The following is a 20,582-nucleotide window of genomic DNA, read 5'->3' on the forward strand; positions in this document are numbered from 1 at the left end:
CGACGATGCATTTAGACTCACCAATTACTGAGGAAAGTTGTCAAGTATACCCCATTGCAAAGTTAAATGGAATGAAATGCCATGTTCAAATATTATTCATAAAAATGCTCTGGGAGGGGATTTCACCAAAACTCATTGTTGGATATCAAGTTGATGCCAGAACCTCTGAAAAGCAGATGCGGTAACAGGTTCACTGCTACCTGGGAGTATTAAGATACGTAGGTATCTAAAGTGTGTCAGCACCTCTAAGACATGTTCGCCGATCTGTAGCCAAAATCTAAAAGAAGCAAGATTCAGTTGGATATGTTTATCAGCGGCATCTTTTCTTTTTTGTTTGTTTGTTTTACAAACAGCAGCCAAGTTCAACATATCGATTGTATTTTTTTAGTGGCCTGCCTTAACTAAACCTGGAATCGTGTTATGCAAAGCCATTGTGTTGTACAATTCAAGCCAAGAGAATCCCATGTCTGAGCTGCCCATGTCAAAGATGAATGAAAAAAGGCTGTTTAAGACAGACTTAAAGAAAAGAAATCTTTTATATCCAGAGATCTTAATTTGAAAGATGAAAGTTCATTTTAAATCTTTTAATATCTACAATGACAAATATGTTGTCTACCTTCTCTGTTTGATGTGTCTTGTGTTGTTTATTCCTCATATATATATATATATATATATATATATATATATATGCGCCTGTCAGGGAAAGTCAAAACATCAAGATGGTTATTAAAAAGTTAATTTGCATGTTTCGAAATGGTTGCAATGACAGCTACACCTCTTTTCTCATTTAAAATCACTTAACTTGTTTACTAGTACACTATGTGAACGAGGACCTGAATACCAGCATGAAGCAAAACTCACTTAATACAGTAAAATGGACATTGTGCAAGTTTCTGTGTGAAGAAATAAGATTCCAGACTGTCGCTAATATTTAAATAAATCGTTAATTCTATGATATTACGGTGTCTCTCTCACCTGATTCACCATTATCAAAGTGAGCTCAATCTGCCAGCAGACTTTTGTCCATTTTCTTTAACAAAAATGTATTATGTCTTCGTGAAACGTTTCTGGGAACTTTCAGTCCATCCTGCACATTTTGCACCCCCCCCCCCCGGATCTTTGCTTATTTCGATCCTTTCCGCGGCATTTCTTTTGGATTGAAGAACATGTTGGTGAGGGTTATCGTCTTGTTGCGTGAGCCACTTTTCGGAGATTCACATCACGAGCAGATGCTTTTACATTTTCCTTTAGAATTCCCTGGTACAATTCCTGTTCCAGCAAAGCAAAACAGGCAAATTATAACCACCACCAATGGTGCTTTTTCATACTCTTTACAACTTTTTACAAAGGATTGAGACTCCTTATTCTTGTGTTAGCCCTGCTTGAACAGAGTACAGACCCACTACTTAGCATTCATCATTAGGGATGGGAATTGATAAGATTTTTACGCTTCCAATTCCATTTTAGATTCTGCTTAACGATTTGGTTCTTTATCGGTTCCCTTATCGATTCTCATTTGGAGAAAAAGGACAACAAACCGGTCGATTAGCATCAACTTTGTTTAGTTTAGAAGTAACACGAGTCATGACCTTACAAACCCTACAAAGGTGAGGTCCACATTCGTCTATCGTGGCCTGGGTAATTTAACTCTTCCCTGCTCTGGTGAAAGGAGAAGCTGGAGGTAGACCTTAACTGGGGGTAGTACCACCAGCCTCTGGCTCTGAGCCAGTCAGGCTCTGTCTCTCATGATTTCATCTAAATGTAATGCCTGAGAAGGCATTCATTTAAGCTTAACCGTTACTAACAGCAGGTTTTACAATGAGGCAAATGGCGCTAACATGATAGCGCACTGTTTGTTACTTAGTTAGTGACCTGCAGTGTTAGCCGAGGACATGCTAACATTGCTAACGTTGCTGGGTTCAGATTCACCGACGTTAATCATTCATTCATAGTTATTGCATGTTGGTAGTACTTTTGGTGAAATATTCACTTTGCAAGTTGCCCTGTTGTCGTCTTTTTTAGGGATGTGTAACCAAACTTTCGAGCGTTTGTACCGCTTGGGCGCCATGTTTACTGTTGACTGCTGGCTGCACTGGACTCGCCGTGCAACGTTGCGTGGTGACGTCATTCGCGCCCACTGGAATCGAAAAGGGAATCGTTTGCAAAATCGCCAAACAATTCCAAGGAATTGAAACGCAGGATGGGATGGGAATCGAAAACCGGTTCTTGTTGAGAACCGGTTTTCGATTCCCATCCCTATTCATCATAGCTTTTTTATTTTATTTTTTTATTGTGTATCTATTCATTCACTTACTCACTCCCACACTCACTTTTACACTTACCCACCTATTCATTTCTGTACAAACACTTGTGCACCGGTGTGGTGGACGGCTTCCTGAGGGGTTGGCTTTACAGCCACCGTCAACCTTGTTTGTGGAAGAAGTTTGTCTTTACTTTAATCTTACGTCATGTGCTGTCCTCAAATCTTTCTTTAAACAAAATAGGCAAGGAAAATATAACAATTTATATATTTGTATTGTCCTAATATACATCGCTCTTGATATTGGTAGATTTTACACATGCATACACGCACAAACACCTCGTTTCAGTCTGTGGAATGAGCTTTCCTTTGCTTGTTACCGTAGTTCCGGGAGCAGTTTATATTTACACAGACACATGTTCAGCATAAAGAAACTGTTATGAGCTCAATAGGGCAGAGCGTGTGTGTTTTTGTGTGTTTGTGTGTGTGTCTGTGAGAGAGAGAGGAAGATAGAGGGAGAGAAAGAGGTTTTGACCATAATCCCCCCCGTAGCTACTGCACCTACGTTGTTCCCTATAATGGTTTTAGAAGATTATTTCTTCCGGGAATAGCATTGCTGCATTCTGTGCTTGTGTATTTTGTTATGTTTGTCAATGGGCTATTTTGATGGCCCGGGTGTGAAGACACACAGTGTGGAGTGGGGCAACATATTGACTTAGAGACGGATTTATTCTGCAGAGCTCCACACTTTGTTCTTGGCCTGGATTCTGCATTTTATCTGTGTGTGTGTTGGTTATGAGACGACGGATGGTGGGTGTGTATAACAGAACTTGTTTGGGACAGTTTATGAATGCTACTCAAGCTTTTGCTAAATTAATTGTGCTTATCTTTTTTTTATGTTGAAGCTTAAAGGAGTGTGTTTGCATGAATATGTATTTGTGTGTGAGAGACTGTGATACTGAGTGTGTATATTTAAACCCACATTTACTCTTTTTCGTCATGTTTTAGACTGTGGGGAAAATGCCCTCGGATAAGAGTTTAATGAAGAAAATCTTCCAGCCCTCTCTTTGTTTCATATGTTGAAACTGTGGGGCAAAGTTGTCATATTCAACTGCAGTAACAAGTGAAATGTATGTGATTGTACAGCTTGTGCTTACTGTTGTGTCCCAGCTGACATAGTAGCAGCCCAAATGCATTTCTTTAAAGGTTTTCATCTGCTCCATGTCCCGTCACTGTAGTTAATCGTCTTTGTGGGCTTTGGGCAAGTTTGGAAAAGCTCGTTTCACAGTCTGATGGTTCCTTGCCAGCAGAGGGACAGGGCCACATATCTATGGAGGTGGCCTCAGAAGGTTTTTTTTTTCTCCAAATGTCCACAGCCCCTGTTGTCTGACATCAATCCAGCATGTTGTCTCTGTGGCTGGTTTTATTTTCAGAATAACCTAGATCTGTTAAATTTACTATCTGTCTATTTTTTTGAGTTTGTATTTTCTTTAGAACCTTCTTTAGGATCTTCAGACAAGTGGCTCCAATCTATACCAGTAAAGTTCAACTAGAAGTAAAAAGAAATGACATGCAAGTGAAATTGATTATCAAATATTCCTTTTGCAGGAACCAGTCATTAAACTTGTGCTTTATAAACATTTTATTACACTGTTACTGTTAAATGTATTCAACCTCAGGGCTGAAATTGTTTGGCCACCATTGGACATTTTAAGTAAGAACTATATGACGTTTAGATAATTTAGTTAGATATTGTGGTACATGTTTCTGGGTGGATAATTTCACAGACCTCTTTGAGTAAACTAAAACTGAAAATTCTTGTTTTATGGTACCTTATTCTGTTGTAGAATGTATTGTATCATTTCATTTATGTCCAAGTGGTAACCTGCAGAAACATCTTTGAATCTTACTCGAGGCTGTCTCTAGAAGCAAGTCAGTCCCCATAGACTCCTATGTTACAATGTCCAACTTGACAGCTGAAATGCACATGGTTTACAGCTTCGTACAAAAAAAGGTTTTTGGTTTCTATAGTTACCTGGTGACTGCACAGTGCACCTTAGTTCAAAGTTAGATCCATCCTCTTCATGTCACTTGAGGCTGAATGAACCCAGGATGACAAAAACGGCCAAACTCAGGTTGATGTGTGTGGGTTTTTTCTTTATTTTTCCTTTCTAGTGGTACTTCACAAGACTGTGGCTGAACTCAGTGACTTTGTCTGTTTTTAAAAGATCTTATGGTGCTTGTTGGGTGAACAGAAGATGTTTGACTAATTGTGCAGTTTTGTGTTCAGCTTGGGTCAGTTTGTGCAAACTGTATGGTTTCTTTTTTGCAGCCTTATAACAAGGAACAATTATCCAAAGGTTGAATTGTAATGTCTGCATGGTTTCACACTAACTTGGTCGTTTAACCTCTTTTTACTAACTCCCCACAGTGGGTGAGGCAACAAAATGTCTGTTGGAGGCAAAGTATCTGTTTCGCTGCTGACTGCTTTGACATTTCCTTCTGAATGCTAAAGGCTGTCCCCTTTTCCAGCAGAGGCATGAACCAATCTGTGGGTTAAAGAACAAATCAATGCAGACAAATGCAGAGGTCTTGACTGATAGGCGGCAGAATGGATTATAGTACGAAACACAAGACACACAACTTCAAAAACATGCAAGTTCATACACTGTACTTCCATCCCTCTTATTTTGCTTCATTACTGTCAACATCATTCAAACTCTCTCACTCCCTCAGTCTCTCTCACACACACACACACACACACACACACACACACACACACACACACACACACAAAGTGGACATTTGTCCTCAAGTCCTAATATCAAGTGATTCGATCAGTTGACCTGGTGGCCCTTCTTAAGCTCCTGTTCGAGCTACCCTGAGGGGGTAGACTGGATGTGGTGTTGCTGTTGCGGGTACAGTATATATATGTGTGTGTGTGTGTCCCAGCCTGTTTGCTGAGTAACAGGCTAACAAATAACCCTCTCAGTAGCAGAAGAGACTTGAAGAATAGAGAGGATTGGCTCTGAGTCTTACTCAATTTAAAATAATTTAAAAAAGATGTATTTCCCTTTGTTTCTCTTTTTTCCTGCCTTTCAGAGGGTTCTTCAGTCCTGCATCTCTGCCCTGCCTTCATTCTATGAAAATGCACAGTAGCATCCTTTGCAGAAATTCTCATTTTTTCCCAGCCAAAAACAAAGGTGAATACACAACTAATGGCTTAAGGTGTGGTGGGGAGCGAGGGGATGGATTGCATACACAAAACACGCAGATGTGATGCTGGTTGTCAAGTTCCCTCTGCATTTCTGCCCAGTTAAACTGTAGCTTCTCCTCCTGCAAAACCTTTTGCTGCTGTTGTTTTGTTTTTTTTGCCTCAGATTTCCACTTTAGACTGGAAAAGTCAGGGTTTACTGTAGATTTTGGGCTGTTAGAGAGGAAGATTTAAAGGAGTTGTGTTTTTGTATTGTAATGAGTCTTTGTCATCATTTGATTTAATTCACATTTGAAGAGGCAAATAATATTTGGGACTATTTTGTTAGTCTGTAGACCTGTACCTTACTAATGATATTTAACACATTACTGTTTGAATTTACAAAATTGCAGGAAGCCATTGTTGCACCTCATTTCATTTCTGCAGCAAATTACACTGAACAACTCAGAAGAGTCATAGAGGAATAACTGATTGTTAAACCAAAGAAACTTTTTTATTCTTTAGCTAGTCTAGATAAACAACTTTTTCTTAAAATGAAAAGGAAGGGATGAAGGGAGATCATTTCACTGATGAAAGGACTGATGTATTGTCCCTTCAACACACAGCACAGTGCCATCAATAGTTCTTTGGCTGTCATCACCAGCAGTCATACTTCATCATCTCTGCACATATCCAGATATCCTCAGCCTCATGCAACCACACCTAAATATAACCTCACCACCAAGCAGCAACACTAAAATAATTTCATGAAAATTTGTTTACCAATTGCTTTCTTGCTAAGTAAAGTAAACAGAAAGCCCAGATAAATATTAAGTATGAAGTAAAATGGTTTACATGTGAAACAATGTAGAATTTCCTTGGTTCTACTTGATTTTTGTTGTCTCAGTATCTTCATACTCCTCATGGATCCCAGACTAACTCGGAGGTCAGACCTCTGAAGGCCTCACCATCTGTTTCAGAACTCCTTGTTCTTTGTGTAGCTGAAGCCCCGGGTCTGATGTCACTGATTTATTTTTTTTTTTTTTCCCACAGATTGACTTTTTGACCAATCAGGTAGCTGCCTGATAAACAGCATGATGGATATGAATCAAAACATTTGGTTCATAGTCTTTTCCCAGTAATATTTAATGTTGAGTTGAGTAGAAGACTTGTGTGGATAGGTAGTATATATTATATGTCTTGTGATATTTTTAGGGTATGTATGCCATGGATGCAGTGACCTGACTTTGCTTCTGCATCAGAGCACGCGGACCTAAACATGCCCCGGCAGCTCTGTAAAAGTTCACTAGAGCTTTTAACAAGATGCTAATTGGGAGTTTAACAGCACAGGCTGGCAGAATGAAATGACTGCTCTTTTAGTGAACTTTGATGAAGGTTATGGTTTGAAGCGGAAAGCAAAGGACACATGCATAGAATAAAGTGGGTGGGTTATTACAGTATGCTGTATCTGTCTCCTACTCTCCTTTCCTCCCACCATTGCTTTTCTGCTCCATTATTCAGTTTGCTTTTACAACATTATCTCTCTTCCATGATAACTGGATAATGAACTCTTTCATTTAGCTAATCACTCTGATTTTAGTTATATTTTTCTATTGATCTTATTTAGGGTTTTCCATAAGAATGATTAGAAACCAACTGGGTGTAACTTTTTAGTCAGTCTCCACTCACTACTGGGGGTTTGATTAGATACTGCTGCCAGCAGGTTTAACATGGATCCAAGTAAGCAAGCCTCTCCTCCAATGCTGTTTATTTTAAGTGCAAATATTGCTAAAGAAGGGAAAGGAATTATGAGACATAGTTTTTTGCTACGCTAGCAGATGTTAAAAAAAAAAGATACTATAGTGTTAGGAAGGTATGGCATGAGTAATATATTTAGAATTGTACAAGTCTTGAGCCACCCCTCAGTTTTTTTCTTCTTACTTTCTTTACTGCCAGGAAAACATGAAATGGTTGCAGCAGTTTGTAGAAACATGCAAACATCAATGGAAACAACGTATGTAAGGCAAAAAAGTTTGTGCAATTCTAATGATGTTGAAAATTAGTGTTTGGTATGAGCACCTTCAACACAGCCTGAACCCTCCAAGATGAGCTTTCTTGACATTTATTTAACTGCTCTTTAGAAACCATTCACCATTTTCTTGAAGGACATTTCAAAGCTCTTCTCTGGATGTTGGCTGCATTTATTTATTTTCTCTGTCAAGATGATCCCGCACTGCTTTAATAATGTTGAGGTCCGGGCTCTGGGGACTATTAATCACTCTATAAGATCTGTTGCCACTGATATTCCATCCATTACTTGTGTCATTTGGCATAACTCGGCCTTTTCTCCTTGTGTCCCTTGATAAGAATGGCCCCATCCATGTAGACCATTGCTGGTGAGGCTTTAATTACCAGTAGATGGATCCATTGTAAATGGATCCCAAAACCTTTAAGGAAAGAGGAAAACGTTTTTGGTTAATAGCCATTTGTTAATAAGTCTGTTGGTGCAAAAGTATCTCTTTTTTTTCCCATCAAATTGTCATCTTTGACATTTTTTTTTAGATACAACTAAAGAGATTGTAATAAATTGTGTTTTTATGACAGGCTGCTGGTAACAAAGTGAGTAAATGTACAGTTAAAAAGTTGTCATGTGGAGACACAACACTAGTTCATCCCTTGTGTTAGGTGCCTTTGTCCTTTAATGAGACCTAGGTCTGTGTTAAATAGCATAACAAACTAACAAAATTCATTCATGTCAAAATGGTCAGTTTCAATGATTTTTTTTTTGGCTGAAAATGAGTAAAAGCAGCCAGTGACTAAAGAAAAACTTAGAAAAAGCTATAACAAAATATAAGGTATAAGTCAGATAAAGGGAGATTTCAGAAGCCCTCTTATTAGATTACTCTTGACATAAAGACGTGCAATGTCTGTACATTCTAGACTGTCATTATATCATTTGTCTTTCTTATGATTTTTTTCAACTGTTGCTGTTTTAATGCTGGTTTTCTCAACATTTTCATCCTCTTTCATCAGCTTCTCTCCCTGAGATGGAACACACTCAGTTTTTTGTCTATGAAATATGTTATTTAGATCAACTGACTCTGAGATATTGGAAAGGTAGAAAATTTGCAACTATGTTGACATGATTGCATTAAGAAGTCTCTGCAGATGCATGCCAATGATATATTTAGAATTTTCTGTTCTTTTACATTCCACTGGTGTTGGGCCTTGAAACTCTTTGTCATGATCATGAAACTAGTTTGAGGGAACTTTCACTGTGAGACATGTTTCATTATCATGAAAGCTATTAAAAGTTGCTGAATTGTGCCCCTAAAATGTCAACAGCAATACTGTGGAGAGACTTTGACATTTATTTGTATTCAAGGGACCCAAGTATGCCAAGAATCCATTTCCCAGTCCACTAAATTAACATAGTTCCATATTTTTTTTTGTTTTACTGAACCCTAACCTTGGCTTAAACAGGCTGGGCTCAAAGAACGCAGCAACACGGAGGTATAGGCAAATATGAATAAAAGAAATGGATCGCCTGTATAACTATTTGTGAAAAGTTTTGATCCATGTTTAAACAAAACGATAGCGTCGCCACCAAAATGCCCACGAGCAGCATATGTAAGGGCGTATTCAGACCAGGAAAGTCCGATAGTTCACTTGCTTTGGTCCGAACCTTTTTTTTTTCATTTTGGTGCGGTTCGCTTTCAGACTGTACATTTCAGTAAACGGACCAAAATATGTCAACAAAGCCACGCGCCCTGAAGTCGTTCGGCTATTGAGAATGAGGAGTCACGTGACTCCGGTCGGCCATGTTGCCAGGAGACGCTATTGGTTGCCAGGGGCAACGCCATCAGAACTTAACGGAGGCGCGCCTTTATATTCCAGATAACTTCCCGCATTTGTCATTTCGGCAGGGCAGAGACGAATACAAAAAAAAAAGAAAGAAAGCAAACCAATGCAGAAAGATAAGGCGAAAGAAAAGGGACCTTACAGGGACAAGCTTATTACAAGCGCAAAGTAGCGGTATTTGGAGAAGCTCTCGAGCATCCAAAATATTGATCCTTACGAGCTCCCTGCAGCAGAATGGCACAGAGACCTGGACCAGTTACCTCCGTGCATATATATGGACATAGTCAATTATCTTGTCTTTGGTGTAAGTTACTACTAACAAGTTAAGACTTGTTTCGACTTGTTTCGTAAACACTAGATTAACGAGATGTTCAATGTACACAAACGTTTCCAATGTTTTGATGTATGCTAAAGCTTATGTTTAGGTATTTAGTTGTCATTTGATTTTAGCCCAATGACACATTTAATTCTCAACGTCTGTACCTCTCGGGAGCTGAAAAAGCAGCTAATTGAATTACTTATTATATGTACCACAAACAGCGCTTTTTGTCCGCTCATTAAACAAAAAAATAATCGAATTAGCCCTAAATATGTTTTTTTTTTTTTTTTAAATGCTTCCTCACGCGGAGTTCAAAGTAAAGTTTACGCCAAATAAAATCTGGTGTTTAGTACAATCCGGCGTCTCCTCGTCAGGTCAGACATCTGCTCTCCCTGATGCTGCATCCATTTAGGAAACCTAAAAAAATGTATTTCGTTGTTCCTGTGTTTCCCAAACGTATTATGTGAGGTACTGGAACAGTTTTTCACACAGCAGTGATTTCCATGTTCTTGCAATTCCGCACTGTTTAAACTTACTGATTTAAAAACACACGCGCACACTGTAAACGAACGGAGACAATGGCGTTTTCACGCTAGCATCCTGCCAACATGGCGGATAGGGGCGGGGCTCTGTACTATGACGACAACTCCTCATTCTCAATTGGTCAGAATAGACACGCGCAACACAAAGTGCTAAGTTCAAAAGTGAATGTAGTCATGGACGCTTTCCGTGCCGTTATTGCTTTTAATATAATCAAAACTATATGTTTTTTTTCAATGTTTTGCTATTTTCACAACTGTGTAATTACTATGCTGCTGTACAAGTAATTTATCAACAACGACGACAAAGGGCAAGGCGGCTACGGAGGATAACGCTGATTCGGTCTTTCGTTAGCTTTACCACAGCCGGTCTAGTAATTAGAAGAACGACGCTCTGTTCTGTTACCTAGCAGCAGACAAACGACGGATGCTCCCGAGGTACAAAAAAGCAAAAAGTCTGGGATTAGGTCCGGTCTGCTTTCACACCTCCAAAAGATCCGCACCAGGGTTCGTTTGATCCGGACCGAGTCCGACCTTTCAGCTCGGTCTCGATCCTCTTGTTTGGTCCGGACCAGAGTTCGGTGGTTTGTATTCAGACCATCCCAAAAGGTCCGAACCAACGAAAATCTGGTCCGTTTGGTCGTTTGGTCCGGACCAAACGAGGTAGGTGTGAATACGCCCTAAATGTCTTTGATGGTCTGACTCCCTTCCCATAATAAGCCGTCCACTGAGTGGGTGGATTCTGCGCTCCATTAAGATGATGTATCAGCTGGTGCATATGCTGAGGGGCCTCTCAGATGTTGCAAACACCTCGATCATATGGTGTCTACAAACACAACGAGGTGATATTAAATGGATGAACTGATCGACTAATGAATGTTTCGTTCCAGGCTGTATATTAACCAACGAATAATTGCTGTTTTTTTTGTCAGAATTATCTTGTAATTGATCAATGACAGCGAAAAGCTTTAACCTTGACAGAGCATTTTTCTTTCCCTCTTCAGACATTTTTACCAGGTTACAGATCATTGAATGTTCTCAGCTTACCTGTTCTAAAGGCTTACATCACCTTTTTGATCATACTGCTGCTTTGTACCATGGCAAGTAAGGGTGTGTGCAGAGTGAAATAAAGTCAGAGTCAAAGCAAGAAGACTGCTAACCTGGCTGCTGCTGTCTACTCTCCTCCATGTCAGTTCTCCCTCTGCTGAGGCTTACCAACCTCTTAACATCATCCTTTCTGTTTATTTGCAGTATAAAATTAAGCCTGGTCTTTATTCCCACTTTGCAGCTGAATATAATGGAACAGAGAGAAATAATACTGCTTGAGAAGCCTTTAAATTGCTTCATATCCCCCTGAACGGATCCGATGGAGAGGCTATGAATAACTCATCTCATCTCTTCACCTTCAGTTCTTCTTTTCACCTGTTTCCCCCCACCCACCTCCACTCACCAAAGCAGTTTAAATGTTAGCATTTAAGTTTTGATGAGCTCATTTTAATCAACTTTTTCTTTATATGGGCGATTTACCAGACTGATCTATTGCACATCCCCCATCTATTCCAGCCTGTAAATATGAAGCAAAAGCCACAAACACAAGTTTTGGAAACAACTGTGTTTACTCAAAAATGTTAATAGATCAAAATGGATTTGTTTTAAGGGGTAAAAAATGGCTTGAAACTTACTGTATTGACATGACACAATTTCATACACCAATGGGAAGGGTAAAAAAAAAAAGGTTGAAAATTTTAGGAAAAGAGCTCTATAAAGAGTAAAAAGCACTTTACATTCATTATACAAGTATTTACACTCAATACTGCCCAATACAATTATCTATGATGGCATAAATTTAAGGAAAAAGTTTCATTTTATCGTGCATTCACTTTGAATAAGAATTGTTACTATGTAACAGTTTGTTTAGAATAAATAAATAAAGCATTTTATTTTGACCTTTCCTGCATTATTATGTTTTATGACCGAGAGCCCATGACATCTTCCTCATCACAGCGGAGGGCACCACAAAAACTGCGCAGGTACGGCTCTAAAACACGACAAACCGTCTGAGCTCTTCCTGGCCTCAGATACCACTCTGATAGGGTTTGATGTAATCTGTGGGCAGCCAAGTCGAGTCCACAAAGACCACAAAAAAAGGGTGTCGCTAGCGTCCCGGTAGCAGAAGCTCCAGCACATCCTGAGATGTTTGTTCAAGCTCTTCCTGCTTTGAGCTGTTTTGGCAGCATGTTGGTAGATGCCTTAATGTTATGGCTGATTGGTGTGATATGATCCACATGAGGATCATTTAACGTGAACAGCAAAGTGTGTCCAAACCAAAAACTCTTGTCCTTACTGGTTCAAATCACCTGTGTCCCAATAGAAAAGGTCCAGTAAAACGTTTGCAGTATGGGGATCTGTTTGAACAGAAGCATTTTACAGAGATCTGCATTACCTCTTCAGCGCAGCAGCATATGGAGTTTACCTTGGGGCTCTTTTTGTTTTTAAGATACTTAAACAGTGTCAGTTGGGGATTTTAAAACCCTGTTATCAGGCACAGAAGCACTTGTAATTATTCTCTTAGCGTAAAAAGGACTAGCTGATTGTGGATGATTGGCTCGATCGCAGTCTGATGACAAAGAAATTCACAGATGCACACAGACATTTGAATAATGTGCTGAAATCAGCTATGCGGTGTGGGGGTGGGTATTAGTGTGTTTATGCAGGCAGCTCATCATGAACATGTTCATGTGGGTGTGAAAGCATAGTTTCTGAAGTGTCATTTGTTGGGAGAGACAGTTTTAACTAAAAACCTGAGAGGGTGTGAGAGCTGAGGAAATAATCAAGTGATGTTTTTTATTTTTTTATATACAGTATATATATACATGATATAAATTGCAGATTTAGATACACCTTGAAAATATACCCCCCCCCCCCCCAATGCTTCTGAGTCTCTCACTGTTTGCATGGCTTTATTTTCCTGAAACGTGTCATATCACTTAGCGCTCTGTATCTGTAGCTGTTAAGCAGGCCCACCTTCCCACACACATACACATTTAGGTACTTCAATTATGTATGCATCTTTCCTAAGTGGTGTTGGATGGCAGCTCTGTTCGCTTATCCTTTAAATAGATGCATCCGTTCATACTGTAAAGGACCAGATCATTGATGTTGAATTGTTTCAGACTTTGACATTTTTAACACACTTCATGTGTTACACAGCCAGAATAAGATTCTCTGATCAGATGAAATCGCAGTCAGTGTTTCTATGCTTGGACACACAATTTTATTAAATTCTTATATAATTGTAGGGAACAACGTACGAGCTGGCAACTAGAACAGAGAAAATCTATTGCCTCCACGCCTTTTCAGAGTACTTTCTTGTAGCACTTCTGGCATTCGTCCTCTTTTTCTTTCCAGGTCTGACGGGTGTCACTGGGTTCTGTGCATGAGTCGGCCTGTATAAAACATATCCAACATATAACAGGTTCGATATGATTACAGGTAACTCGCTGTGATTCTGGGACCTCCAGGTTACCTGTTTGATATCACAAATATATCCCCATATATATGCCTTCACTTTTTCACTCACCCTGAGCTGCTGGCTGTTCTGTCATGGTGGGATATTGTTCTGTTTCAGGATAGGAAAGAGGGGAGGTTCAGCCATTAGCCTCTCTGTTTTGTCCTCTCTGGAATGAGCGTGAATAGAGAAGAGATGTCTCCACTTTGGCTTCCAGCTTGGCCTGACACCAAGGTGTTTAGTAAATAAAACTTTTCCTAAGGCAGAATGAGACCATGGATCTGCCTTAGTGATTTCCTGCAGTCATTAAGCAGCACTTAACTGATTTAGTTTTGCACTCTTATAAAGTGGTAAATGCTCTGCACTTACAAAGCCCCTTTTTAACCTCATCTACTAATAAATTAGTTTTAAAAATCATTTCAAATGTAACACAGAGAGCTGATGTGCTTTTGCCATCTTTAATTGATTTCTATATTTCAATAAAACCAAAGTCCTCTCAGTAAGGCTTGAGTACTCATATATATATATATTAAATACTTGCAGTATTATAGAGTAAAAACCCATTTAACAGGCATTTGGTTACGGTGAGGCGGACAATCTTAGAAGGAACGGACCGGACTGAAAGGAAAAAGCTTTTCATTTCAGAGTGAGGTGACACAAAATAATTTCACAGCAGTAAATATAGCTTCATTGCTCAGTGGACTGCATACGATCTCTTGTTTAACTGAATTTGTAAGTGGTTGTGATTGAAAGCTAGTTGGTTTGAACATTGAATTTGCCTGAAAAAGCATCCAGTGGAACTGAAAACGAAAAAGCCCCAAAAAGATGTGTGTATAAAAGTGCATTTTGCTAAGACTAACTTAAAGGAAAAAATTTGTTTCAAGATTAAAAAACTGACTTATTTCATAGAAAAAGAAAAGATTATCTGCTTCTGTTCTGTTTGAGTGCTGTCTGTTCCGCCTTCCTGTACTGCTCTCTATAATATGTCTAAAGTTGAACGAGTCCCTTTGCAACAATGTCTAATTCCCTGGAACAGTAAACATTCGTTAAAGAGAATAACAGTGGCAGCACTTGTGTTTATAGTACAAGCTTGCAGCACTTTATGAGGCTGTGTAGGGTACTTTCTGGCAAGAACTGAATTAGTGAGGAGAGAGTAGAGAAAAACAATGCAGTTAGGAGGATTCATTTGAAATGAATTTGTTTATTTAGTTCAGAAAGTCGAATTAGCTTGTTTTGATTGTGCATACTTCCTAGATGAATTGGTGGGTCACCTGTGATGACGAAGTAGAATGAAGTTTTATGTCTGGCATTAGTAACTGCTCTAACCTTTCAAAGTGAGCTGTTTTTATAGAGGGGAAAAAGAAAGGTAGAAGTGAGATTGGAAGTGGTGATTGGGGGGGGGGTGTTTGGGGAGATAGCCCCACAGTGACAGTGTTAAGATCACCTCTCACACACAGCAGCATCGCAGCTAATCAGCCAATCACGGCTGGAATCTGTCTAAGAGGCTCGATTGGCTGATTAATCCAGCTAATCAACACACCGCCCGGTGTGACCACAAACGCAAACGGCAACACAGCAAAGCACGAACACAGCATACAAATTAGCATGAACCCCGTGGAGTGAGTGCGCCCATACATAAAATATGCATCCGGTCGTTGTCGTGCTTGTCTTTTTAAAATGTTTTGAGATCATATCGACAGTATGACTTCAGTAAAGTTTTAACATTTAGAATACTGTATGTCCCGATCATTGAGTCTGTGAAATGAATAAAGTTTTTCGTTTGAGGGTGAGGTTCAAATCAAGTACAGTCTAATCCAAAAGAGCTTGTCAGCCGAAGAGTTCAGCTGCAGTGGCTTCTGTGTGGGAAGCAACTGGGAAGCATATTCACTAAAACCTTGATTTAAGAATAGTACCAAACTCGAGCTGCAGTGAGACGTTTCAGGTCACCCAGAGACAGTAATACAGAGCAAACTAAAATGCTATGTGTGTGATAGAAAGCTTTGTTAGTCATTTTAATTAACTTGTATATTTTGTCATTCTTTATAACTGAGTAATTATTGTTGCACCCTTTTGAACTTGCTATTGGCTGCAGTGGTAGCTACATTACAGAGAATTATTTGCACAGTGAAGGATTTCCACTGTAGCCACAGCCTCCATTGTTCCTGTGATTATTGCCCCGCCCTTTCTTCTTTTTCATTATCATTTGTATTTTCCCATGCAGACCACGACAACACTTATAGAAGTGCCCCAAGCCAGATCTTTGTTAATATTTATGACATGTCCATTTTTTGGGGCAGAATTGCAGAATGTGGTGATGAAAGTAAACACCATTCTGTTGAAGAGCACAGAGAAACTGAAGTGTAGCTTGGGGCTTCAAGGAATATGGGTAGAAGTGCAGGTTGTATGTTTACTGTAGAGCGAGCTACAGGCATGACCAGGGGTTGAAGACGTAAGAAAGCTGAGTAAAGTCTTCTCACTGTCATTTTACTCACCTGTTTTTCTCTTTTTTTGCTTTAAGAAGCCACTTCATTTTGGTTTGTTTTGGAATCTCAGAGTTTGTATTTTATGAGCTAAAGATAATTGTCAAAATTGATTAGAGTACCGTAGGTTAGATTTATTTTGACAGTAAAATTTGAAAGGCTCGAGTTTTCAATTTTGTTTGACTATTTTGTTAAAAATGAAAAGCTGTTTCTGTGTAAACAAGAATATTTTCATAGGAATTATATTTACATATAGCTAGAAATAATGTGCAAGTGATGGATGTCTGGACTGGATCTCATAGAACAGGATCTCATTCCATCGTGGTTAGAATGAGGCTGTCATGCTAAGTTTCATGTAGGCTATGTTTGAAATGAAATAATATTTTTTTCCAAAAACTGAAAATCCAGAAGCACTTTTACGCCTCATTACAACTTGTTTTCAAAATGACTTCTCTTGTCTAAATAATGCAGCATTTGAGCCCAAGCAAATAGTGTTTTTTTTTTTTTTATTAATCTGCCATCTTTTTTTCATTGTAAGTTTGTCCGATTCACTGCTCAGGCACTTCAGCAGTAACTTAGAGTCTAATTCAATCAGTTTCATAAAGTATTAGTTTTAACTTTTGGAATTTTGATTTAATTAAAAAAAAAATAATAAAAAAAGAAGAGATCCAAACAGATGAGACATAAAAGGGTTAAGCCATACCAACAGCTTGTAAAGGTTGAGTAGCAGCAAAGATATTGAAAATCATGGAGAACGGTCTCCCTGAAGAACAAAAAGTGTGTGTGGATGTACATGTACATGAGCATGTGTGTGTGTGCATTTCCAAGGGTATGTATGTGAGGTGCATCTGAATAAAAATGTTTTTCTTCAGGTGACAATGGGTGAAAATGGAATAACGTGTAATGGGAAACTTTTATTTTCCGTTGACTGTAATCATTTTAAAACTTGGACATATGTTTCCATAATGTTTGATGGTAAATTGTAAACAGACTAAACGCAGAGCTGCAGACAAAGAGGTTTTGGTTGTAACTGTATGAGGTTGCAGCTGCAGTGAGTAGCTACAGGACAGAGGCCAACTAATTGTCAGCATTTTCTTCATTATAGATCAATATTGTCTGCACTGTGTTTGATATAATTGCCAAATTAACCAGTGGTATCCCACATAATAACTTGCTACGTCTCTTCTTTTTGCCATCTCCAGACCTGTTCCTGACAACTGAAGAGTCAAGTTCGAATCTGAAGTTTGAAACCTGGATCAACAAGGTACAAACACTGGATTCACTTATTTGAATTACACATTTGAGTCATTTTGGTTCACCCATTTGGGGGTGTGTACACTATTGTGACCAATATAGGAATCTCCATTATAATCATTGATTTTAATTTTATTTTGATTGAACTCCACTCCTAATAGCAGATACTAAGCAGATTGACAATGTAGAGGAAGACATTTTCTTTGCTGTAACAGTCACCTGATCTTACCCACTGTCAAGACCTACAATTTGTCCACCAGCAAAGGCCAAGTTTTGCCAACTAAAGTGTCAAATGTCGTGGTAAACATTTGTAGAAGTAATCCATGTGAGCCTAAAACTATAACTCTGTGAAGTCTTGGTTTCCAACGGGTTTTTTTTACATCAAAAGACTAAATCTTCTGTCATGTGACCCAATAAGCAGATGATAAGAGTAATGTTTATTAGAGAATCTTTGTTGGTGCACCTTCTTGCCCTTTACTCTTACTGTCTAGATCTGACTTGGCGTCATTTATTGTAAAAGTTGTCATTGTTCACTCTTTAGGTGTAAATTTTGCCTTTGGAACCCAGCATGTTTCAGAGATAAACTAACTGGGGTCTCCTAAAGCGAGCCATAAAGTTTGGTGTGCCTGGGATTGCCGGCACTGCTGCAAGACTAGTTAATATTCTGGAACAGCAGGGATGGGAGACCGTGGTCCTGGGTTTTTGTTAAAGGGGCCTATTTGAAATTCAGCAGGTCGAGGCACAAGCCGAACAGTAGTCTATCTTATCACAAGGAGGGGGAATATGAAAAGGGACGGGGAGGAGGCAAGGAAGAATATAGAAGCCGAGACAGACTGAGGGATTTAGCAGTTACAGAATATGTGTGTGTGAGAGAGAGACAGAGAGAGAGAGGAAAGTGAGACCAAGCAGGAACTAAACAGAACAAATTCACTGCCGTACCTAAAGAGCAGTCGGACATATGACTGGTGGCATCTGTTGAGAAGATTAAAGAAAATGTTCCCAGGGTCATTTGAATTTATAAATTTATAAAGTGTATAAATTAGCTCCTCGTTTGAAAGCTAAACTTGACCGTCAGAAGATTTGAACCCTGAGCTGTCATATTCCCAGAAACTGTGACTGCTAACTACTACAAAGAGATTGCTTGACGTGTGGAAAATGGATGTATTTTATGTCTATTTAAAGTTAAAAGACTCTTAACAGTCAAAAGGTGGATTAAACCTTGATCAGTCAAACGTTTAGTCAAATAGAAAAATGCATTCAGTGCTAACTACACCTGCACAATGGCAGTCATTGCAGGTATAGGATTTCTAAACTCCGTTCAAGATGGGTCGTATCCAGTGTCCAAAGTTTCTTTAGTCAAAAACTCATGCAGACACATGCGTGGTGTTTATTCAGCATATTTTTAGAAAACATAGAATTATGACTTCAGAATTTAGCACAGAAGTTGCCACTAGCTGGATAGAGACAAACTCTCTTGGAAATACAGGCAATACAGAATTAAACTGCATTATAAGCTGTTTTTAGTGTTTGGCTCACAAGATGGAGCTTGTGTCAGGTAATGCAATATGAGTGGTCAGGACAGAACAGCACGATAATAGAGTCCCATACAGTACAGTCAGGGCCAGAACGCTTCTCTATAATGAGATCTCACAAGCTGGTAAACAATCAAAATAGCTAAATCATTTGCCCATGCGGGAGAAGAAATTAGAGGAGCCCCTCAGGAAGAATTAGATTTTCTTCTAATTTCAAGGAAGACATGATATCATGTAGCTATATATTGAGATTGGAGGTAACAAGGATTTCCACATCAAGTCTATTCATCTATGAGCTATTAGAGAGGTGAAGCGATCACCCATCGACATAGAAATGACACAGCTCAACAGCTCCTCAACGTTGGGCCAGTCTGCGCCTGAAAGAAAAGATGGTTGTTACAGAGGGGGCTTTACTGCGGGAGGGTTACGCCTGTAAAAATGATCCCTTATTTGAGCGCATATCTTCAGTATGGCAGTAACAATGACTTTAGTGGGCTATTTTTGGGGGGAGGGGGGGCTTTGAATGAGGTGTATATGTAAAATCGATCTATGTGCAATAAAATGCGTGTTGTATGGATCACAGTACTTTGTATTCCAAGACAGCAGAGAACATTTTCAAAGGCTGCAAATTTCACAGACTTTGGTGCTAAAACATTTTTTGTTCAGAAGAACCTTTTTTTTTTTGTGTGTTAGTCTGAAACAAGACTGAGGTGGCTAACTGAGGCTTCAGCTGTGAGACAGGAGTGGAGTTATGGGTCATATGTTTTCACTTCTGATCTAAACTTCACAAAGTTATGAAGTCTGGTATCTCAGCCACTGGGTGCTTTAGGCCTGGGAATGAGCACAACAAAACTTGGTGTACTTCAAAACGCATGAAAAGCACATAGTTTTAAAGTTTTGTTACTTTAAGGAAAAAACAATCTGTTAACCAAGAACAAACTCTGCTTAACATTTTAGTATCTGCCCATGAAATGGCATGGGGTAAAATCTTACTTTTTGGTAAATACTTCTTCTGTGTATGTCAACTTTTAGAGAGAAATCCATACTCCTTTACCTGGATGTAAGGTGTTAATCACAGGACTGTACACTTTCTATGGGACTTCTTTAATTGTTGTCATCAGTCAACATGAAAGAGATCATATGCAAGTGTCAGTTTGAGGAGTTTTGCTTCAGTGAAAATGTGAATCAGCCTGACATAAAATTAAGTCAAATTTGTTCTCAATAGCAGCCTGACTCTTTCACAAATATTCATTTGTTTCACTGTGTACCACCTAATCATTTTAATGAATTTATCTTTCAACCTTTCTCTAATCTGTTCATTTGTTGAGAGGGTTAGTACCTCTGTTCGGTGTGTTCTGTCGTGCACCGCCTGCCAGTTATCTGAAAGTGAATCTCTTAAAACCTATTGGAGAAATGGATCAAGCAAGGGATTTGGTGGGGAGCCCAAACTCTCACGAGACAGATAAAGTTTTAGCCATGTCAGAAAAAATGTCTTTTTACTTTGCACAACTCCATCTCATTCTCAGCTTCAGTCCATTAAAAAGCCAAGTACTCGTGCATTCAACCTGCAAACCTGCTTTTTGTGCTCTTGTTTTCTTCCGCAAATGAATTCTTCACACAAACAACAAGACAAACA

General features: G+C 39.1%; 1 protein-coding gene across 1 annotated transcript in view; it reads left to right on the forward strand.

Moving 5' to 3' along the window:
- Positions 1 to 20,582, forward strand: part of itfg1 (integrin alpha FG-GAP repeat containing 1) — a 162,924-nt gene that overhangs the window by 16,300 nt on the left and 126,042 nt on the right. Inside the window, exon 7 of the mRNA XM_075471634.1 lies at positions 17,363 to 17,424. Coding sequence (XP_075327749.1) covers positions 17,363 to 17,424 — 62 coding nt within the window. The remainder of the gene's footprint in view (positions 1 to 17,362; positions 17,425 to 20,582) is intronic.

This window comes from Odontesthes bonariensis, chromosome 1, assembly GCF_027942865.1.
Source record: "Odontesthes bonariensis isolate fOdoBon6 chromosome 1, fOdoBon6.hap1, whole genome shotgun sequence".
NCBI lineage: Eukaryota > Metazoa > Chordata > Actinopteri > Atheriniformes > Atherinopsidae > Odontesthes > Odontesthes bonariensis.